This window comes from Clupea harengus, chromosome 19 (genome assembly GCF_900700415.2).
Source record: "Clupea harengus chromosome 19, Ch_v2.0.2, whole genome shotgun sequence".
NCBI lineage: Eukaryota > Metazoa > Chordata > Actinopteri > Clupeiformes > Clupeidae > Clupea > Clupea harengus.
In genome coordinates, this window is record NC_045170.1 from 12,431,480 (window position 1) to 12,450,184 (window position 18,705).

The window sequence follows — 18,705 nt, forward strand, 5'->3', positions numbered from 1 at the left end:
GTAGGTTTCACGTTCCGAGGTTTTCACCATCTTTATTTTTCTATTTGCAATATTGCCCATTAAACTACGGGGCGCTGTAACTTGCGCTGAAGGTATTAGCATGGCTTTTTCAGAATGGTTTTTACACCTATCTGAGTTGTCTCCTGTTGGTCAGACACAGCCAGTTGCACTGCCCCACATTGTGCCCAGTATAGTTAGGGATTCATCTCAATCACCTTATTGAACATATGTGTCTATAAAATACAGAACGATGGGCGGATCATGATTCATTGCTTTTAACAAAACATAGGCTACCACAAATACTCACCTGTCACACATCATTTCAAATTATAAAGGTGTGAGAGTATGCTGTGTAAATGTGTGTGTGTGTGTGTGTGTGTACAGTTTACAGTATAATGTAAAACCACTTGAAGTCCTGTGCTAAAAAAAACCTCTACAATGAATTCCCAAATGTAACTGTAAAATATAAAATGGCGTTGTGAAGCTTTGTCTATATATCTGATGTTGAACTGGTGCTTCTCACCTGTTGCTAGGTAGGTTTCATGTTCCGAGGTTTTCAGCCTTTATTTTCTAGCAATGAGCAATGTTGTCCACTAAACTATAGGGGCACTGTAACTTCTGAACATGACTTATACAGTACCTCCACCTTACCCGAGTTATCTCTAGTTGGCCATTGCTAATTGTAACTTTATGTTATTTGCTACACACACACACACACACACACATACACACATCCAGTGGTGGCATGTAACGAAGTATTTTTACTTCGTTACTTTACGTATCTGTGATTTACTTAAGTAAAAATAATTGTGCATACTTTTTACTTTTACTCCATTACATTTTTTTGCTATTATCTATACTTTTACTCCGCTACATTTCTACAATATGTGGTGTTACTCGTTACATTTTATGAACATAGTTTCGCCAAAATGTTGCCTACACAAAACTATGGATTGCGTTGCTGTTTTGGAAGTTTAAACCAATCAGGTGGCTCTATCAACTCCAATGATATCAGAGTGCGCGTTTGGCAGCAGCACTAGCAGTAGCTTTGCCTGTTATAGTTGAACATTCAGCCTGACTACTGCCTATTCAACATGGATCCAGAGTCGGCCTGAACTGAACCCTCTGATATGAGACACCCTTGGCCCTATTTAAAAGATATGTTCGAGGCCCCAAGAATGACTCCTGGAGGTTTCAATGCGTTTCCTGTCTCCCTCAAAAAAAGGAGTTGCTAGCCTTCAATAATTCGCCCTCAAATTTAAAGTAGCATATCGAGGTAAGCAGAGTGATTGCTATGCTAAGTTAATGTCCCTGACTTTTGAATATTGATATATGTATTTAATTCGTTTACTGACATGATATTATAATGTTATCTAGCGAAATGCATGTTGACATACAGCAATAGCATAAAAAAAACATGATTGGACCTTCATTATATATTTAACGTAGTGGTAAGATAAAGCTGGTAGGTTAGCTATGTCAAGCTAGCGTGCCTGGTTCTGTCCAGTTTTACAATCACATTTGTTTTTCATGTTCCATGTTTCCCTTTTTTACACGTTTACAATTAAATAAAAGATTTAAATATATCACATGGTGTCTTTATTGGTTTGGCTTAATGGTATTAACTTTGCAAATAATCCCTGGTAGATAACTTGTCATCCGCAGAATTGTAAGATATAATGTGAACAGTATTACAGATGGTAGGCACAATAAGTACACCAACCTTTCCAATTAACAAATGTTGTTGCTTATAATTATTACTAGTAGTGACATCTGTAGAGGCATTTATTACCAGTAGCTATTTCTTTAACAAAATGGCACAGCCTAGACATTGAGAGACAACCCATTGCGTGAGTACTTTTACTTTTAATACTTAAAGTAAATTTAAAAGTAAGTACTTTTTACTTTTACTTAAGTAGGATTGTTGATGTAGTACTTTTACTTTTACTTTTATCTTCCTGCAGTGTTTCCCCTACCGTTATATTAGGGGGGCGCCCCGCCCCCCCTGGAAGGTCAAGTTAATTTTGTTCAATTTTATTTTCTATAGAGCGCCAGATCACAACGGAAGTAATTTAAGGTTACCTTTCCTATAGAACAGGTCTATAGCTTGTTCTTTTATTAAACAAAATAAAAAGCCTTATGTTATTTATCTTATTTACACGACGGCATGTCATTTCTGTCTCTACATGGTCGCACGTTTACAATTCTCTGCTCTCTGTATCATGCATGGCAGAGTTCCGCCGCGATGCGCACACACACACACAGACACGTGCGCGCACACACAGGTGAGCACGCTCCCACCAGCTGACAGAATTGGGCTTAAGAATCAGTGCACAGCTACGGACACTTTTAAGCTTTCAAAAACTAATATCCAGGTGTTCATGAATCCGGCAGAGATCTTTTCCTAGGTAGGGTCGACAATGAGGCCCAATGAGAATGGCTACAACAGACGTGGAAACAGAACGTACGTACAGAATGTCCGCACCGAAAATTCAGAAATAGATCTGGCTTCCATTTTTTATCATTTTCCGCGAATTGTGCGTGGCCCTTTTTACATAGAGTCTGGTAATAAATCTATGAAATGTAACGAAAATTATTTATTTTGCTGTGAATAATGAAGGAAGCAATAAATCCGATTATTTGCCAAACCCTCAAGAGCTGTTGCCATGGAGATTTAACGTTACTTTCTGTTTGAAGACAAGGTAGCAGCTAGTGTTGAACAATGGATGACTTGAAATTGGACGACTTTAAATTAATATATGAAATTGAACATCAACACCTATACGGATAAAATAAATAAACAAGGATAGCAAAACAGATTGATAAGCAATGAGAACGGCAGAAACAGACAGGACGTCAGATGACGAGACAGATCATAGTGACACAGGCTGGTTTTTTTTTTCGTCATATGAAGGCTGAGACATTCATAACATTTTATTCAGTCGTACTGATCATTTTATAATGCCAACATGTGCACTTCGTTGTGGATAAGTAAAGCCTATTTTGCTACATTTTTGTAGTCCTGGTAATCTTTTGTTTGGCATATTGGTGAGGTTATTAAGAGGACCATTTCTTAATCGTTTTGTTCTTGATGAATTAATGTTTGTTTATTAATCAATTCTTTTTCAACAAATAACTCAATTATAATTACAAAGAGGACTTGCAACAAAAACCTAAAAATGAAAACTTTCATCGCAACTTTTTGGAAAAGCTCCTGCGAAATCAGGAATTTTAGGCCGCAGATATCTCAAAAAAATTTCTTCCAGAAGCCCAGAAAGATACACCACTGCAGCGACAAAAGCTGCACACTTTGTGGATAATTGTCATAAAAAGACATGTTCCGATGTTTAGTTGTTATATTGACTGCTGTCATTAAAAGAAACACATGAACACCATGATTCCTTTAAGCTTTTGTGTCGGTGGCCACGCCACGCCGCGCACCGTGCCGCAGCCCCCCCCCCCCCCAAAGCTGTAAACCTAGGGGAAACACTGTCCTGGGTACTTGTACTTTTACTTAAGTACTAAACTTCAGTACTTCCTCCACCACTGCACACATCAGATAATAATAATAATAATAAAACACTTTATTTGAATAGCACCTTTCATACACAGAATGCAGCTCAATGTGCTTTACATTTGGTGCATTTAAAAAAGTATATGTTAAATATATATTAGAATAACAAGAATGTGTTTTACAGTTTTTTCCAATCATTTTAGTTCGTGTACCTATACCATGGATACTATTCCTAAACACTTAACACAGTGGGCTTTACAGACACACACCTCTGCATATTAGTTAACTTTTGGTGCAAAATGCAATACAACAACCACACCACAATCAATTCTGCCGTAACTTTAACACATGTTCCCTCTCAGAGTAGAATGACCTAAAAAACTCTAACAACTTGAAGCATTGCTAATTGCATCTATAAGATGTTGCTGTGTCCTCCAGTTTAGCAGATTACTGTAGTGTTGCATTAAAAAAAGAGAAAAAACACACAAACAAACACTTCTTTGGACTACAGTAATAAAGTTTGTAATATGACTAAACAAATATTTCTAAAATGCTGCAATATGTTTCATTACAGCCATATGCTAGAATTGCATGTGTTACTGCACTATATAGGCTTACTACATTACAACAAAAAGGCATGAATATGCTATGTATTTACTGCAGTATTTCCAATGCAGTAAATTACATACATCAACACAAGATACAGTCTACCAAAGTACTGTAATACCTCTAGAAGTCTGCTGTAGCCCTAAAGTAATGCTGATCCATTCTGTCCTCTGCATTTGGTGTCAAACTTTTACATGTTTGAACTTCGCATTTACGGTAACATTCTCTTCTGCATTGCATCTTGGAAATACGTCAATCCAAGCCAAGTATCTGAAGACAGTGTTGATATGTCGGTTTGCCTCTCACAATAGATGTCAAAAAAGAGTGTGGCAAATTTACTGTAATTACTGTAAATTGAAGAATTGCATTCTTCAATCACTGTCTTTCACTGATAGCCTATGACTTACATAAAGAGCAGTACTGTAATAGTGGAAACAACTCTTCAGGAACAGTTACATCTATGTTTGCCTTCTATAGACTATATTACTATTAGAGATAGTGAGAAGTCTGCAAGCCAAAACAAACTAAATAATCTAAATAAACTTTCTGCTAAATTAAGAAAACTTTTTCTTTTTCAAGCATATCATTTAATTTGTCTGTCTAAACAAAGCATCTACATTTCCATCTACATCGATCTAAATTACTGTAAGTAAGGTTTTGAACTGAAAGTTAACTGTTCTGAACAGAGTATCTAAACATTGGCAAAAAATGCTGTAGTTCCACAGTGTTTTGCTGGTAGTGAACATTGAATGGAACAGGTATCCATGAATTTTGGAAGAAGGCGTCATTGCCAGCATTTGTATCTAAGCATAGGGGCAAGTATCCACAGTTTGGTCCACATGGTCTACTGGTGTGCTCCATGTGTTAAGTGTTTTGGGAATGTGAACATGGTATAGGTACAAGAACTAAAATGATTGGAAAAAACTGTAACATATGTTAAAACACCTCCAGGGTGTTCTATTCTTATTTTCCATTCATCAACTTCATCAAAGTCTCAATAAAGGCACACTGAGATATTTCAAGGTTGAAAGCTGATCTCGTATTTTCTTCAAATGTAGTCTCCGACCCCCTGAAACTTAAAGGGGGCTGGAATGGAAACTGAAGGGGTCATGTAGCCTTTAAGGTAAACTCCTCACCTGGCCCTGCCTGCCTAGTGCACATAACCTTTTGCTGGAATTGATTTGTGATCCACAGAATGATGAGCCTTTCTTAGGGGTGCAGCAACCAGCAACGACTGACTCATTTTTGAAATTGGTCATGTTAGCACAGAGTTTACAGACAGTTTTGTATGAAAACACTGGAAAATGCATAACTACAAAACTCCTGTGAGGGGAGAGTGTGTCAAAATATACCTGACCAAACAGAGGATGCTAACTTTCAACATGTAGTTCCCTTAGGCCTCTATTCTCATCACACGGTGCCCAAGTCACATCCAGCCATTTGATGAAAGCTAAATTCATTTTTTTTTAGCACCAATCAGTAAGCACTAGGGTGTGGTACAATTAGACATAGAGCCTCCATTTGAAATGCTGAATCAATCAATATAATCACTTTCAACTGAATTTGTATTGATGGCCTTTAGTGATGGCCCAGCCCAATCTGATTCCAAAGTCAGTGAATGTGGGAAGGCCTGGCTAAAGGTCGGAAGTCTACTGCGATTGACAACTGATGTTCAGCGGCTCCAATTAACACTTACCATGGACATTTTCTGATGAATAGAAAATAGAAGGGGGTTCTAAATGATTGTGTATATGAACACATTTTCTACAAGACAACCATCTTTTGAACAGTCTTCTGTACTAGTTCAACCTGTATGATCTTCTCAGTCAGCACAGAGGTGATCCCTTTATCATATTTCTATTTTCCCACTCCTTTGGAATAAGATGCAAACTACTAAATTAAGAACAATTCAACAAATCCCTAATATCTGGGTGGAGATAAGAAAACAATAAAAACAATATAGAGAAGGATGTGGATGGAGGAAATAAAACAGTCATAATGTTTAACTTCTCTCTGGCTTTTGTACTTGTCAATTTTCAAAGGGACATACTCTACCCCATCCCTTCTTATTACACACAAATCCACATTTCTCAAAGAGTCAAGATGATGATAGCATCATGTATCAGTTGCACGGCTGTTTAAATGCCATGCACATACTACTTAATGGTGTAACTGACTGAAGGAAGTACACACACTGCAAAAAGTGAAATCTTAGTAAGATGAAAAACTCTCCAAAACAAATGGCAATATCCTCAACAGATGACTGTTTTAGGGATGGAGCTGTGGCACAAGCGGCAGCAACCCTGCACCATAAATGGGTAAGATGGGGATACAGGTAAGAGTTCAGGTTCGAGTCCGACTTGCAGTCATTTCTCAATCCCTCCCTCCAGCTCGCTTCCTGTCTCGCTCTACTGTCCTATCTGAGTAAAGGTAAAAAAGCCGAAAAAATAAAGCTTGAAAAATAATAATTAGAAATAAAAAAAATCGCAAATTGCAAATTGTCCTAGATATTGAGAAAATAATTCTTACAGTATCTAGGCAAATGTACTTGTTTTTATTGTAGCTTTACTGATTTCAAGATAAATTGCCTAACATATAGCCTTATTTCAAGATGATGGTGCTAGCATTTAGTGAATATAAGCACGTTTTCCTACATATTGAGAAAATTATTCTTAAATATTTTGACAAATGTACTTGTTTTTAGTCTGGCCACACTAGTTTTAGGATATATTTGGGTTCTTTTAGGCTAGATATTTTTACTTTTTTTTTTACAAAGTCTTGGTAAGTCAAATCTTCCTGTTCTGTTGGCAGATAATTTAGCTTATTTTAAGTGATATATACCCCATTTTTTTACTTTTTTTTCTTGTTTTTGAAGGCTGATTTTTTGCAGTGCACCCGTGGCAGCATGTAGCCTGACCTATTCTCCACAACTAGTAATAGGCTGTGTCCGTGGAATATGCCAAAATCTAGAAAACGGCCGTGGCAATATCCTAAGTGACACTATTCCTAGAAGAAACCAGCTAATAAAAAGTAAGAGGGCTATTCGTCTTAACAGATTATAGGCATCCAAAAGAAATAACCCTAGGTCAGCCTGCGTGGCGGGTAATAATATAGCATTAAAAGGACAGGGACTAAGACTGGGTTGCTAATTTCAGTGGAGTCAGATAGGTTTACCAAGATAGAATATATAAAATACTGTATTTCAGCAAAGCGCAGAAAGATGAACATGCAGAAACCCTCGCCCACTCCCAGTTCTGTCGTTGGTCTGGAAAGTGGTTCCTTACACTACATTCTCACATGACTGGTCATATGGCATTGCACTGTGTCACATTTTTTTGTACGGCTCTGAGCCGCCCCATCTCTGTGTCCCTCTGAGACATGCTTATGAAAAAGTTGGAAGTTTGGAAGATATAGCGATTTAATTTAGTTTAACTCATATTTACGTACCCACAACATCAAAATAACCAGACTCGCCCAACTCCAACATCTTTCACTTTCAAAGGTGGGAATCCCCACCGCAAGAAAGCTTCAAATTTCATTAAGAACAGCAGAATAATCCCTAAATGGAGCCTAAGCATTAGGCTTGGTGTACGCATGTTTGAATATATGGGTATATGCATAATTATGTGCGCAATCGAGTTGCCTAATTATTTTCATGTGTTAGACTAACAAAAAAACAAAGTCTCTATATAAGCCTGTTTTTTACTGACATACATTGGCTATGACATAGGCCTGAAACATATCTCATAAAGCACATGTCGTTTAATAAGTGTGGACACAATGAATAAGTGGACAGATATTATCTTCAGTGTGTGTTCAGCATTGTCACTCTGAACAAGGCATTCTGCCTAAACCTGTCTTTGCTAATTCTGCCTGGCAACAAGTGAGTCATCCTATAATATAAAGGAGCCAAGTTACATAAGCATAGGCTTTCATAGGTCACAACATTTTTGAGGTCTTCCACACTTTGAGCTATATGGCTAAAAACAAGATTTCTTATATGTTACAAAATCTACAGCCGAGCTTACACAGTTTATATCATAGTTTATTAGTCATCAGCAAAATGTGAAAGTTTTACATTCTAAAATTACTGATCAAAGAACTTTGGCAGGTCATTGCCAAGAATGCATTTCTCCTCAGTGCCTGTTTCATCAATGGTGACAAGATAAGCCACACCACCACTGGAGCCATCTCGACCCATTGCCAGTGTAAGAGCTGCAGAGAGAGAGAGAGAGAGAAAGCAAGCAAGAGAGAGAAAGCAAGAGAGAGAGAGAACGAGAGAGAACATAAAAGTAGCACATGCTCATAATTAATCAGATCATATTCAAGCAAAAATACACACAGAAAAATGAAGGAAGAAGAAGAACAAATAAGAGCAACTCACCATTCACAACAAACTCCTGACACTCTGTCCGGCTCATGTCCTTCCGATACTCAGCATCCACAAACCCATAGATGTATGAGCTGCCGGAGCCACCCACAGCAAAGGGCTGCCTGGACAGAAGGCCACTCATGGTGACATACACCTGTATCAGGGGAAATGCCAACGGGGCACACGTGAGCAAGGTGTGTGAGGTGATCTTTATTATAGGCAAGACTATCTTTTCTGTGGTGTTTATTTCTTTGTTGCCATTATGTGTCTCCTCAACATTCCCATATATCTTCTTCACACATGTCAAAGCACAAAATAATGGGGAAAATCTTTAACAAACATAGTTATTGTAACATATGATATATAACATGATATATAACAAAACTCAGAATGACTTAATCAGGGGGATGTGACTAGATAAATATATATATTACACCTCTGACAGTCAGTCTCAAAGACACTGTGCTCTCAGGCCAGACCACGTGTATAACCACATGACAGGACCAGCAAAGGACAAAGGACTCCTTTCGCAGCTAATGTTGGTAGGCTAAGTTTTAAAATACAATTTCTACAATAATCTGCATTTGTATTTTCTTACTTTAGGGAAACTCTATCCAACAGGTATTCTGTGTAGAAAGACTGAGGCTCACAGTAGGTAGGTGGGTAATTGATGAATAAAGTATAAAGAACAAGACTGTATTTTTCTATTGAACACAGTTGTCTACCCAACAAATTATTAAATTTTCCTTTCATATCAGTCTGATCTTGTTATCAATGAATATGAATCATTGATATTGGTAATGCCTGACAGTATTTTATTGAAGTGTGAAGGTAAATTAAGTGCCTTTTCTTTCTCTTAAAACCTCTAACACCGCCTAACACTCTTACACTTACTGTGCACTTATTCTATCTGCTCTCTTTTGCCCTTTTGTCAGGTTGACTAGAATCAGTAGTTTGTGTTTACTCTCAATCAGGTCTCCTTACTAAGTGTAGCTTGATTGTTGTTCCTAAATTGTTAAAAGTCACTTCGGATAAAAGCGCTAGTCAGTGAAGAGAGTCTGGATGGCTAAGGACAAGCAGAACTGGATTAGCCAATGTTTCTTCACAGTTAATGCTGGGTAGCTGCTGTGGTAAATATACAGTATTGCAACATCAGTTTGGGCCTTTTGGTATTGTGTGGGTAGAATGTGCCAATGTAAAAATCCTGTTAAAGATAGACCAAAGATAGATCAACAGTGAAAGTCATCAGCATGAAATAAAATAAGCAAATTTGAGTAATTAAAAAAAAAGCTGACCTGTCCCTTTTTTTTCCTGTCCCAACCTGCAACGATGAGATGTGCTGACAGTTCCTCTTTATACTTGTAGGAGATGTTCTTCACCAGGGTAGCCGCAGAACGAACAAGGGGGTCTTCCCCCAGCTCAACACTGACATTAAAAACACACTGACATGTTAACTGACACATGACAAAGTAACACTTACATTTTAGCAAACTTGAACATGACAATTTAACTACTTGGTTAGAATGCCCATTTCTTAATGCAGAGATGCCAAGATATAAACTGAGGCTGAAGATCAATTTGACATGATGGCCTTAATGTGTTCTGAGGATGATGTGTGATATTCCACACCTGTGCACATCCAGTTGGTAGTTGACAATCTCAGCAATGGTCTGGGCATCAGCAGCAGATCCGGACAGTGCACAGTAGATCTTATCATGGAGAAGGGAGAGCTTATTCATCACCCGGTTCACCACTGAGGCACTGAGGAAAATGCAGATGTGTGTGGCAGAAAAAGAGATAGGGAAAAAAACAATAGCAAAAAAGTAAACACTGATGACTGAATAACTGAAATATACACTTCTCCACCTATCACATAGATAAACATATTGCATGTTCAATCAATCCATAAATCAGGTAGGCCTCCCTATTTCAAAGCTTCCATATGAAACAAACTGGCAACCATTCCAATGTATCCACACTGTAGCCTAGCTCATTAAAAAAATGACCAAGCTAGGAGTGAGTTGCAAAGGCATTTTCAGACCCAGTGTACATCCACAGACCAAGGTATATCTGTGGTAGACTTTGTGTGGCCTAGCTTCAGAACAAGAAGACAGTGTTGCTACAACTAGTAGCACTCAACAGAACACAGAAGTAAACTTACCCTGCCGAAACGCGAGAGTCAGAGCCCAACACGACGCCTCCATCATATTCAATACCTATGATCGTAGTCTGTGAACAAATCAAATTCACCGTGAGGGAGTTGGGGAATCTATCAGGCGTAAACTTTAACTCTGTATATTTTTGCCTGTATGCGACTATAGGCTACTATAATGGATTTTTTTATGTACTTTCTAACTTTGATGGTAAGATTATGTAGGCTTACCCCAGTTTTGACTTCCTCCGAGAGCCAGCCCGGTCCACTGGTTTCTTCCAACATTTTCTTCACTGATTCGTGGTGTCCAATTTAGCACAAGTGCTTTAGCCTATCTCGTATGTGCTGAACAAGATTAATATGATCTGAGCGACGCCACCAAAAATGCGCTGAAATGAGCTAGACCAACTTCACAAGGTGATCGGTAGTCACAACAAAAAGAAGTTAACAATAAATATCTTACTTCAAAATGTTGTTATAGTTTTTATCCAGTGTTCCACCATTTTCCGGGTTGAGGAGAAAACGAAAGCATTAAGCTGTTGGCGTCGTCGACTCCTCCTGCATTTGTGCAAAGAGGCATTCGCTGCACAGGCATGATATTACACGTGGTTTTAGTGTTTTGTAATATGAATAGCTCATCGAATCTTTAGCTCTAAAGGGAAGAAATATGTGAATATATAAGTCTAAGCATTCAATTCCACTGATTGTGTAAGGGGTGTCAGATATTGTCCAATAATGTGTCAGTTAAATTAAATAGTTATATGTTGGGGTTAACATTTCACCAAATAACTTTTCTGGCCTAGATTATGTCAATACAATGTATCTTAATTCACGGTTACCTAATGCCTAATTAAATATAGGAATTAAAATATGCATAAATGAATATATGATAATGGAAATATGCAAATCACTGTTTTTGAAAACGTTACATACAAATACCTTGATCTTATTAGCTTTGAAATAAGACAGGAGTCAGCACAGGCTCCTTTTACATTTAGTAGACGCTTTTATCCAAAGCGACTTACAAGGATGTATACACATTTTTACATTTCCACTGATGGCACACTGCACATCAGGAGCAATTAGGGGTTCAGTGTCTTGCTCAAGGACTCTTCGACAGGGATTTGAACTAACAACCTTCTGATTACTAAACGACTTCTCTACCTCCTGTACCACTGTCGCCCGTTGGCACTCAGAACCCATATGTGAAAGGTTTGTTAAATTCAATCTAGGTTGATCCTGTGTTTGAGGTTGAATATATCTGATTCACCTGATGACCTAGACTTAAAAAGCTTGTATAGTTGTTGAAATGACTGTATGTAATGTAACGTGTAAAGTGTCACAAGGTCAGTCCACCGAAAGTGTATACAAGAGGATGGATGGAAGGTATTTCTTTCCATTGGATTTCCCTTGAAGAAACTCCAAATTACCAAAAGACCTCTATAAACTGTATTTGGTTTGTTCCGTCTCACATGTTTGCAATACCTCCAAAGGAAAATATAAGACAACCAAAGTCAGAGAGAAGTTTATGATTTATATTTTTATTTTAAGACCAAAAACTGCCAAAATCATGGATATGTGTCATGCCGTGTTACTTCATGATGAAATTGAAATGTAATGTATAAAGGTCCCTTTAATGTTACACAATGATTGGTTTTTAAACAGTGTTTTTCTACTCGTCATGGAATTTGGGAAGCTTGTCTCCAGGGATGACCACATGCTCGACTCCATCTTCTGTGATCACTACCAGGTGTACCACCCCACCACTGACATTATCTCTTCCTATGGCCAGAGCAATCGCTAAGGAGAGAGAGGAGAGAAAAGGAATATTATTATTACTATTATTATTGTTATTATTGTGTACTCTAGGATCATATTATTTACCTAATCAGCTGTCAAGCTGCTTATGCAATACTGTGGATAATGCTACCAGAAACCTATTTAGATATGAGCACCAATTCACGTCTGCTGTGAATACACTTCATTTACCATTGGTGGCAAACTGTAAGCACTCCTCACGGCTCATGTCAGGTTTGTACTTGGCATCAGCGTAGCCATAGATATAGGTGCTCCCTGATCCTCCAATGGTGAAAGGTTGACAGAGCAGCATCCCACCCAGGGATACAGTGTACACCTGTGTGGCAAAATAGACAAAGAATAGAAAAAGTTAAACAACATTCAAACAAACGCAGTTTGTCCAATTATGTGGATTATGATGTCCAGCAGGGTCGGGATAATCCTCAATATATAATAACAGCTATGGCTTTAAGGCACTAAGAATGAGCAGGTTCAAGTGACTCCAAATTCCATTAAACTATACTGTAAGTCAAGGTGACTTTCTTCATCATAGCTGGACTGAGGATGGACTCACCTGAGGTCCGTTCTTCTTGTCCCAGCCTGCGGTGATGAAGCCTGCCTGAAGTTCCTCTCTGTTGTGGTAGCAGAGCTCCTTCATCACAGAAGCAGCAGCCTTCACAAGTGGAGGGGACTCCATCTGGATACTGCCACAAAGATGTTTAGAAGGGCAAGTGCAAGTTTAATTAAGCAATTTACTCTGATTGCATCTAATATTTCAGTTTTTTTAACCAGACTTTCTGACTGTAAAGCTAAATTGTCAGCCACTTTAGAGCCATGTGGGCAATACCAGTGTGAGTTTGTGAGTGATGTTTTAAAAAGTAAGTTAGTACAAACACCTTATTCTCCATATTTCACCATATGTAGCATGATGAGAGGGGGGAAAACGGCTAAACCTCAGTAGGAAATGCAAAACTACCAGGGCTTTGAGCTAGACAGAGATCCAACTGCCTTTGTATTAGCGTGATTAAAATCTAATGCAAGACCAGGTCACACACACATTTCCATATTGAGGACTTTTTAAAAAAGCCCCAAGAAGGTGAGGTCAAGGTGGAAGGAACCAACCTGTGGAAAGATAGCTTGAACTTTGCCATTTTGGTAACAGCCTGTGCGTCTGCTAAGGAACCAGCAATACAGCAGAATATCCTATCGTGGACCTGAACAAGCTTGTTTATTGTTTTGGAAGATACATATGACCTGGAAGAAAGAAGGAAAAAAAACATTAAAACGTGTTTCAAGCTGTGTAGTTGAATATATGACAAGGCTTACTTTGATTTAGGGCCTACCCTCCCATGGATGCCCTGGAATCAGACCCAATGATAACCCCTCCATTGAACCTTACAGCTAATATGGTGGTCTGAAAGGGAAAGAATGAAATAATCGGTTCAGTCATCTAGCCATTGATGATGCAAACGTTGATCTGTCGTCGACTAGCTGAAAAGGAGCCAGCATTTCTATCCAAGGACAGAGTACCAATTAGGCTACAGCGGGAGATAGCATTACTTGCGAACTCGACTTAACGTGAAGGCAAAGGGCCTAGAACAAAAACCAGTATGGGTGCATCCCTGGAACATGAACTATAATGGATTCTGTGATGACAAAGTATAAACTCTTTTACAACGTTATTATAGGCTGAAGTCAGTTTGAGCTCTGTTTAGGCAAAAATCAATGAGCTATACAAAATAGGCAACCATTTGCAACTTTAAGAAGAATACAAATAAAAGTGGATATACATAGGTCTACTTCACGGATACAAACATGAGCTGGCAAACTGGTATGAATGCGATGAAACGTCTTACTTCGAAAGTGAAAGTTCAAGTTTCTAATTAGTTAGTCTAGTTAAAACGCCACGTTGTAGCCTACTGTTGAATCAAATTACATTCAGAAAAGACACCGATCAAATGTTTGTAAAGATGAAGATAAGGATGTATGTAAAACAGGTTATCCTCTTCTTTATAGTATTTTATTTCACACGATGTTTCAACATGGCAACACCAAAGCATAGTAAACACACCATCACAACAGAATAATTCGTAAGAAAGTCTACTTACTCCGGTGCTGACACCTTTTATTCTCGAGTCTGAAATATTTCTGTCCATTTTAAATGACCGAGAAAGACGCGCTAACACTCAAGATGTCAGACTTCCCATTCTAACTACTATCCGCTCTTTTCCTTGTTGGAAGGTACAGCGACCTCGCTTGATGTCAGAAAGCATTGCCTGTGTGGATTGATGAGCCAATCATTCGAAACGGGGAAATTCGCTTTGCAACATGGCACTGTCTTACGTTCTTGAAACACCTGTATCAGGTTTTAACTTTGAAAATTCGACGAGGTGGGTGAGCCTATGAGCCTTCTTTGACATTTTCTGCATTACTTTCTTCTAGTATTATTTTGCCAAACTTTAGCCTACCGTGATTGTAGCAAAAACAGTTTAATATCAAAAGTGAAAGTAACCGATATTTTGAGATTTTCGTCGAAACAAATACGGCAGTTTGTTTAATTTCTGTCCGAACTTACGTGTTATTATATTTTTGTGATATATTTTGTGAGTTTGTTCGTCAGTGGATACACACGTATGTGCTTTTTAAACCTGGTCCGATTGGTTGTCTCATCTTCAGAGATGCTAGGTTGGAGAGTTTACTTGGGGATTTGAAGGTCAAGGCACCTAAACCGCTCAAAACAGGGACTACCATAGCTGGAGTTGTTTGTAAGGTATACATATACATAAAATAAGTAAAGATTGAAAGGAATATTCAATATTTACCGTAGTTGTCACATATACAGTCTGAAGGCAACAGTGGTATTTCTCTCTGTTTCTTCACAGGATGGTGTGGTCCTAGGAGCAGACACCAGAGCCACTTCAAGTGAGGTGGTGGCTGATAAGATGTGTGCAAAGATCCACTATATTGCTCCAAACATATAGTGAGTACACATACGTGATCACACAATAGGCAGAAATGCTTGCCCACAATAGGCCTATGTAAACAAACAAACTCCCTCCATTTTTTAGAGCCAGATTCAAGAATAGATATCCTATTCTATGTTAAATTATATAATTATGTATAACTATGTGTAACTGTGTTATTTTTCTAATGCCTGGGCATGTTCTTTCTTGATGTAGTTGCTGTGGTGCAGGCACAGCAGCAGACACAGAAAAAACCACAGACCTGCTCTCCTCCAACCTCACCATCTTCTCCATGAACAGCGGCAGGAACCCACGCCTCGTCATGGCTGCTAACATCCTACAGGAGATGCTCTTCAGGTGTGCGAGCATTGTGCAAATCTGAGAGTATCATCATGGATAACATGAAACCATCATTATATTATTCAGATAACCCATTCCTTTGAGTTATTACTAGATCAGCTGATGGGCCAGTTAGTGCACCAATTAGGATGCTGGTTATAATGTATTTAACTGTAGTATACAAGGCTGAAGCTGGATTCACAATGGATTAAGTTTATATCACCTCGTTATACATTTCTTTTCTAGATTAGCCTCAAATAAACCACCAAACAACATACTTAATGCCTACATTTATCTTTAAGGTACAAGGGCCAGATTGGGGCCCATCTGATCCTGGGAGGAGTAGACTGCACAGGGAGTCACCTCTATATTGTTGGGCCCTATGGAGACCTGGATAAAGTGCCTTATTTGGCCATGGGTGGGTATGGAAGTCAGGGGGGAATTAAAAGTGCCTGTCTTCCAATGTTAGCTGCCCTGTATGAGTTACACTAATCTAATCTACATGAAAGCCATTGTGGATTTTGTCTATGTAGGGTCCGGAGACCTTGCTGCTATGGGAATAATGGAAGACCGGTTCAAACCTAATATGGAGGTATGTGATCATTCAAGACAGTAATATTGTATTCAATAACTACAGAATTTCCATGCAGGTCAGTCTAATGGCTCTTATGTTACGAACATAATATACTACTGTCTGCACAGAATATGTTATACATCGAACCTCTGACCATCTCTCCCGGACACATGTCTAACCCTTAGACGGAGGATGCCAAGATTTTGGTGCGTGATGCCATCCATGCTGGCATAATGAGTGACCTCGGCTCAGGCAACAATATAGACATTTGTGTCATTACCGGAGAGGGTGTGGACTACATAAGACCTTACCAAGAATCAGAATACAAAGACATGAGGTGAGTAGTGCCTGTTAAAAGTGTTGAGGTATGTGCACTGATGGTCAGTCATGTTTGATGTAAATATACACCATGAATTCCCCCCCTACTTTCTCATCTTTTTTATGCTTTTTTTAGGCAAAGAAAATACAAGTACAAGCCAGGCACAACTGCTGTTTTAGGGGAGAATGTGATTCCCCTTGAAATGCAGCTTGTCGAGGAGATCGTACAGCAGATGGACACAGCTTAATCTGCCGTCTATTTACATTATACTGTATGTAAACATTAAATACTTTGTCATCTCAAACATCATAATGCATCATGTCTGTTGACTTCGACTGCACAATATCCATTTAATTTAAAAACCAATATTTAACCAAATCATCAGTTTTGGAGTGCCATAGGAACATTAGGCAACCTGTTCTTTAAGCCATGACATTTATTACGCAAATATGCTGTGACATTTTAGATGTTTTCACGAAAATGAACAGCTCAGCATTAATTCATTTGCATGTATGGAAAATCATGTTTTGCTAAATGCCCTGAAAATTCCAGTAGTTCAAAATTAAAAGTTTAAAAATGAATGCTGATTGTGTATTCTTTTACTTTCTAGCCCAGGGGTCTTCAACCTTTTTCAGCCCAAGGACCCCTTGGCTGAGAGAGACACTGAGCAGGGACCCCCACCGCCCCAAATTTAGAACTGATATTCATATATTTTATCTGGAACTAAGTGTCAGTCACACACACACAAACACACTCCCCTACACATGTTTGAACATAATGTTACATAATTTGTAACACACAACTCGTTTTAATTCATTCTGTTTATAATTTTATGATTTTTTTTCCTCCCTTACAGTTAGCCATTACTCTGTATTCAATGAGGGGGGGGGGGGGGGCACAAAGAATTGAGTAGCGTGAGAAGCTTAAGTATGGATGAAATATCTCATACCTAGTGAGAGGCCTGACGTTTGACAATTCCTCACTCATGTCTTTGGCAACAAGATTCTCCCTATGAAGCATTCAGTGCGTCACACATGGCTCTTGCACCGTCTGTGCACATCCCGTCACATTTTGGCCAGGGTATATCATGTTCACGTTGTACGTCCATGCAGCTGCTGCTTACAGAATATAAATTCCTCCTGCATCTCATTTTGGTCGACAACCACACAAACGCTAAAAGCTGAGGGTCGTTTGACACGCCTGTGGATTCATCTAATTGTAGTGCAAAATAATCTGCTTTCGGGAGTTTCGCGACTAGTTGTGCCCTCACATCAGCTGCCAATTCATCAATTGAAAGGGGGAAAAAGCAAAGGGATGGTTTTCAGTTTGGTTTACGTACTCCTCCTTCCCATACATCGTTTTTCACATATTACTAGCTGCTGGCAATATTAAAATTTTCCGCAATTATTTATGGCGTTTTGGTCTGAGCGACACGTAATGCAACTTGATAAGAGGGTTTTAAAGCTAGCTCGCAAACTGTGGCTGATTGTCTGCTTGCCCTCAAAAGATTTTAAACGGGAAATATTAAATGTGTGTTTCTTTCAAGTGAGCATGGGTTGTCTCTAAGTCTAAGTGTCGTTGCAGGTTTGATGGCTTCATACTTTCGTTTGATAGCACGGAAGAGCAAACCACGCACACTGGTAGTTCGTCACCATCGGTCTCTTTGTAGGTGAAGCCAAACTTCAGATAATTATTTGAATATTTACGTGTTTTCTCCAGTTTGCGTTTTGGGGTATTAAGGCATGTTGGCATCCTCTGAAGGTAGATCATCTCAACCGCCATCAATGCTGTATGACGTGGAGCTTTTGTTCCGAGATATTACAACACTTTTAAATTGTATGGTTATGGCAGGTAACGTGTTTTGGCACCAGATAGCTAAATGTGGCTAAAAGTGCATATGTTGCCATGGTAATCAAATGATCGCGTGAAGATTTATGGGTAGCCTATGTATTATTTTATAAACGAATAGAAAGCAATTGGTACGATCTGTTTATGTTTATGTAGCCTATTGGACGTTTAACATTTTTGGAAGAGGGAAAAATGCTTCAGATGAAATAATTTGGCGGACC

At 38.7% G+C, this 18,705-nt stretch overlaps 3 protein-coding genes across 3 annotated transcripts; 1 reads left to right on the forward strand and 2 right to left on the reverse strand.

Moving 5' to 3' along the window:
• Window positions 1-8,147: 8,147 nt before the first annotated feature.
• Window positions 8,148-11,224, reverse strand: psmb9a (proteasome 20S subunit beta 9a). Its single transcript, XM_031585638.2, has 7 exons — window positions 11,108-11,224; window positions 10,876-10,989; window positions 10,654-10,721; window positions 10,122-10,253; window positions 9,788-9,917; window positions 8,505-8,646; window positions 8,148-8,335 (listed from the first exon to the last, which is right to left on the reverse strand). Exons 2-7 carry the CDS (start codon window positions 10,927-10,929, stop codon window positions 8,208-8,210), a joined length of 654 nt encoding a protein of 217 aa, XP_031441498.1. The 5' UTR covers window positions 10,930-10,989; window positions 11,108-11,224; the 3' UTR covers window positions 8,148-8,207.
• A 945-nt stretch (window positions 11,225-12,169) lies between these two features.
• Window positions 12,170-14,688, reverse strand: psmb12 (proteasome 20S subunit beta 12). Its single transcript, XM_031585639.2, has 6 exons — window positions 14,550-14,688; window positions 13,785-13,855; window positions 13,564-13,695; window positions 13,016-13,145; window positions 12,634-12,778; window positions 12,170-12,444 (listed from the first exon to the last, which is right to left on the reverse strand). Exons 1-6 carry the CDS (start codon window positions 14,595-14,597, stop codon window positions 12,317-12,319), a joined length of 654 nt encoding a protein of 217 aa, XP_031441499.1. The 5' UTR covers window positions 14,598-14,688; the 3' UTR covers window positions 12,170-12,316.
• Window position 14,689: 1 nt separating this feature from the next.
• psmb13a (proteasome 20S subunit beta 13a) lies at window positions 14,690-16,945 on the forward strand. The gene is made up of 8 exons (XM_031585635.2): window positions 14,690-14,831; window positions 15,118-15,211; window positions 15,324-15,421; window positions 15,621-15,761; window positions 16,046-16,161; window positions 16,277-16,335; window positions 16,503-16,654; window positions 16,772-16,945. Exons 1-8 carry the CDS (start codon window positions 14,770-14,772, stop codon window positions 16,881-16,883), a joined length of 834 nt encoding a protein of 277 aa, XP_031441495.1. The 5' UTR covers window positions 14,690-14,769; the 3' UTR covers window positions 16,884-16,945.
• Window positions 16,946-18,705: the final 1,760 nt, after the last annotated feature.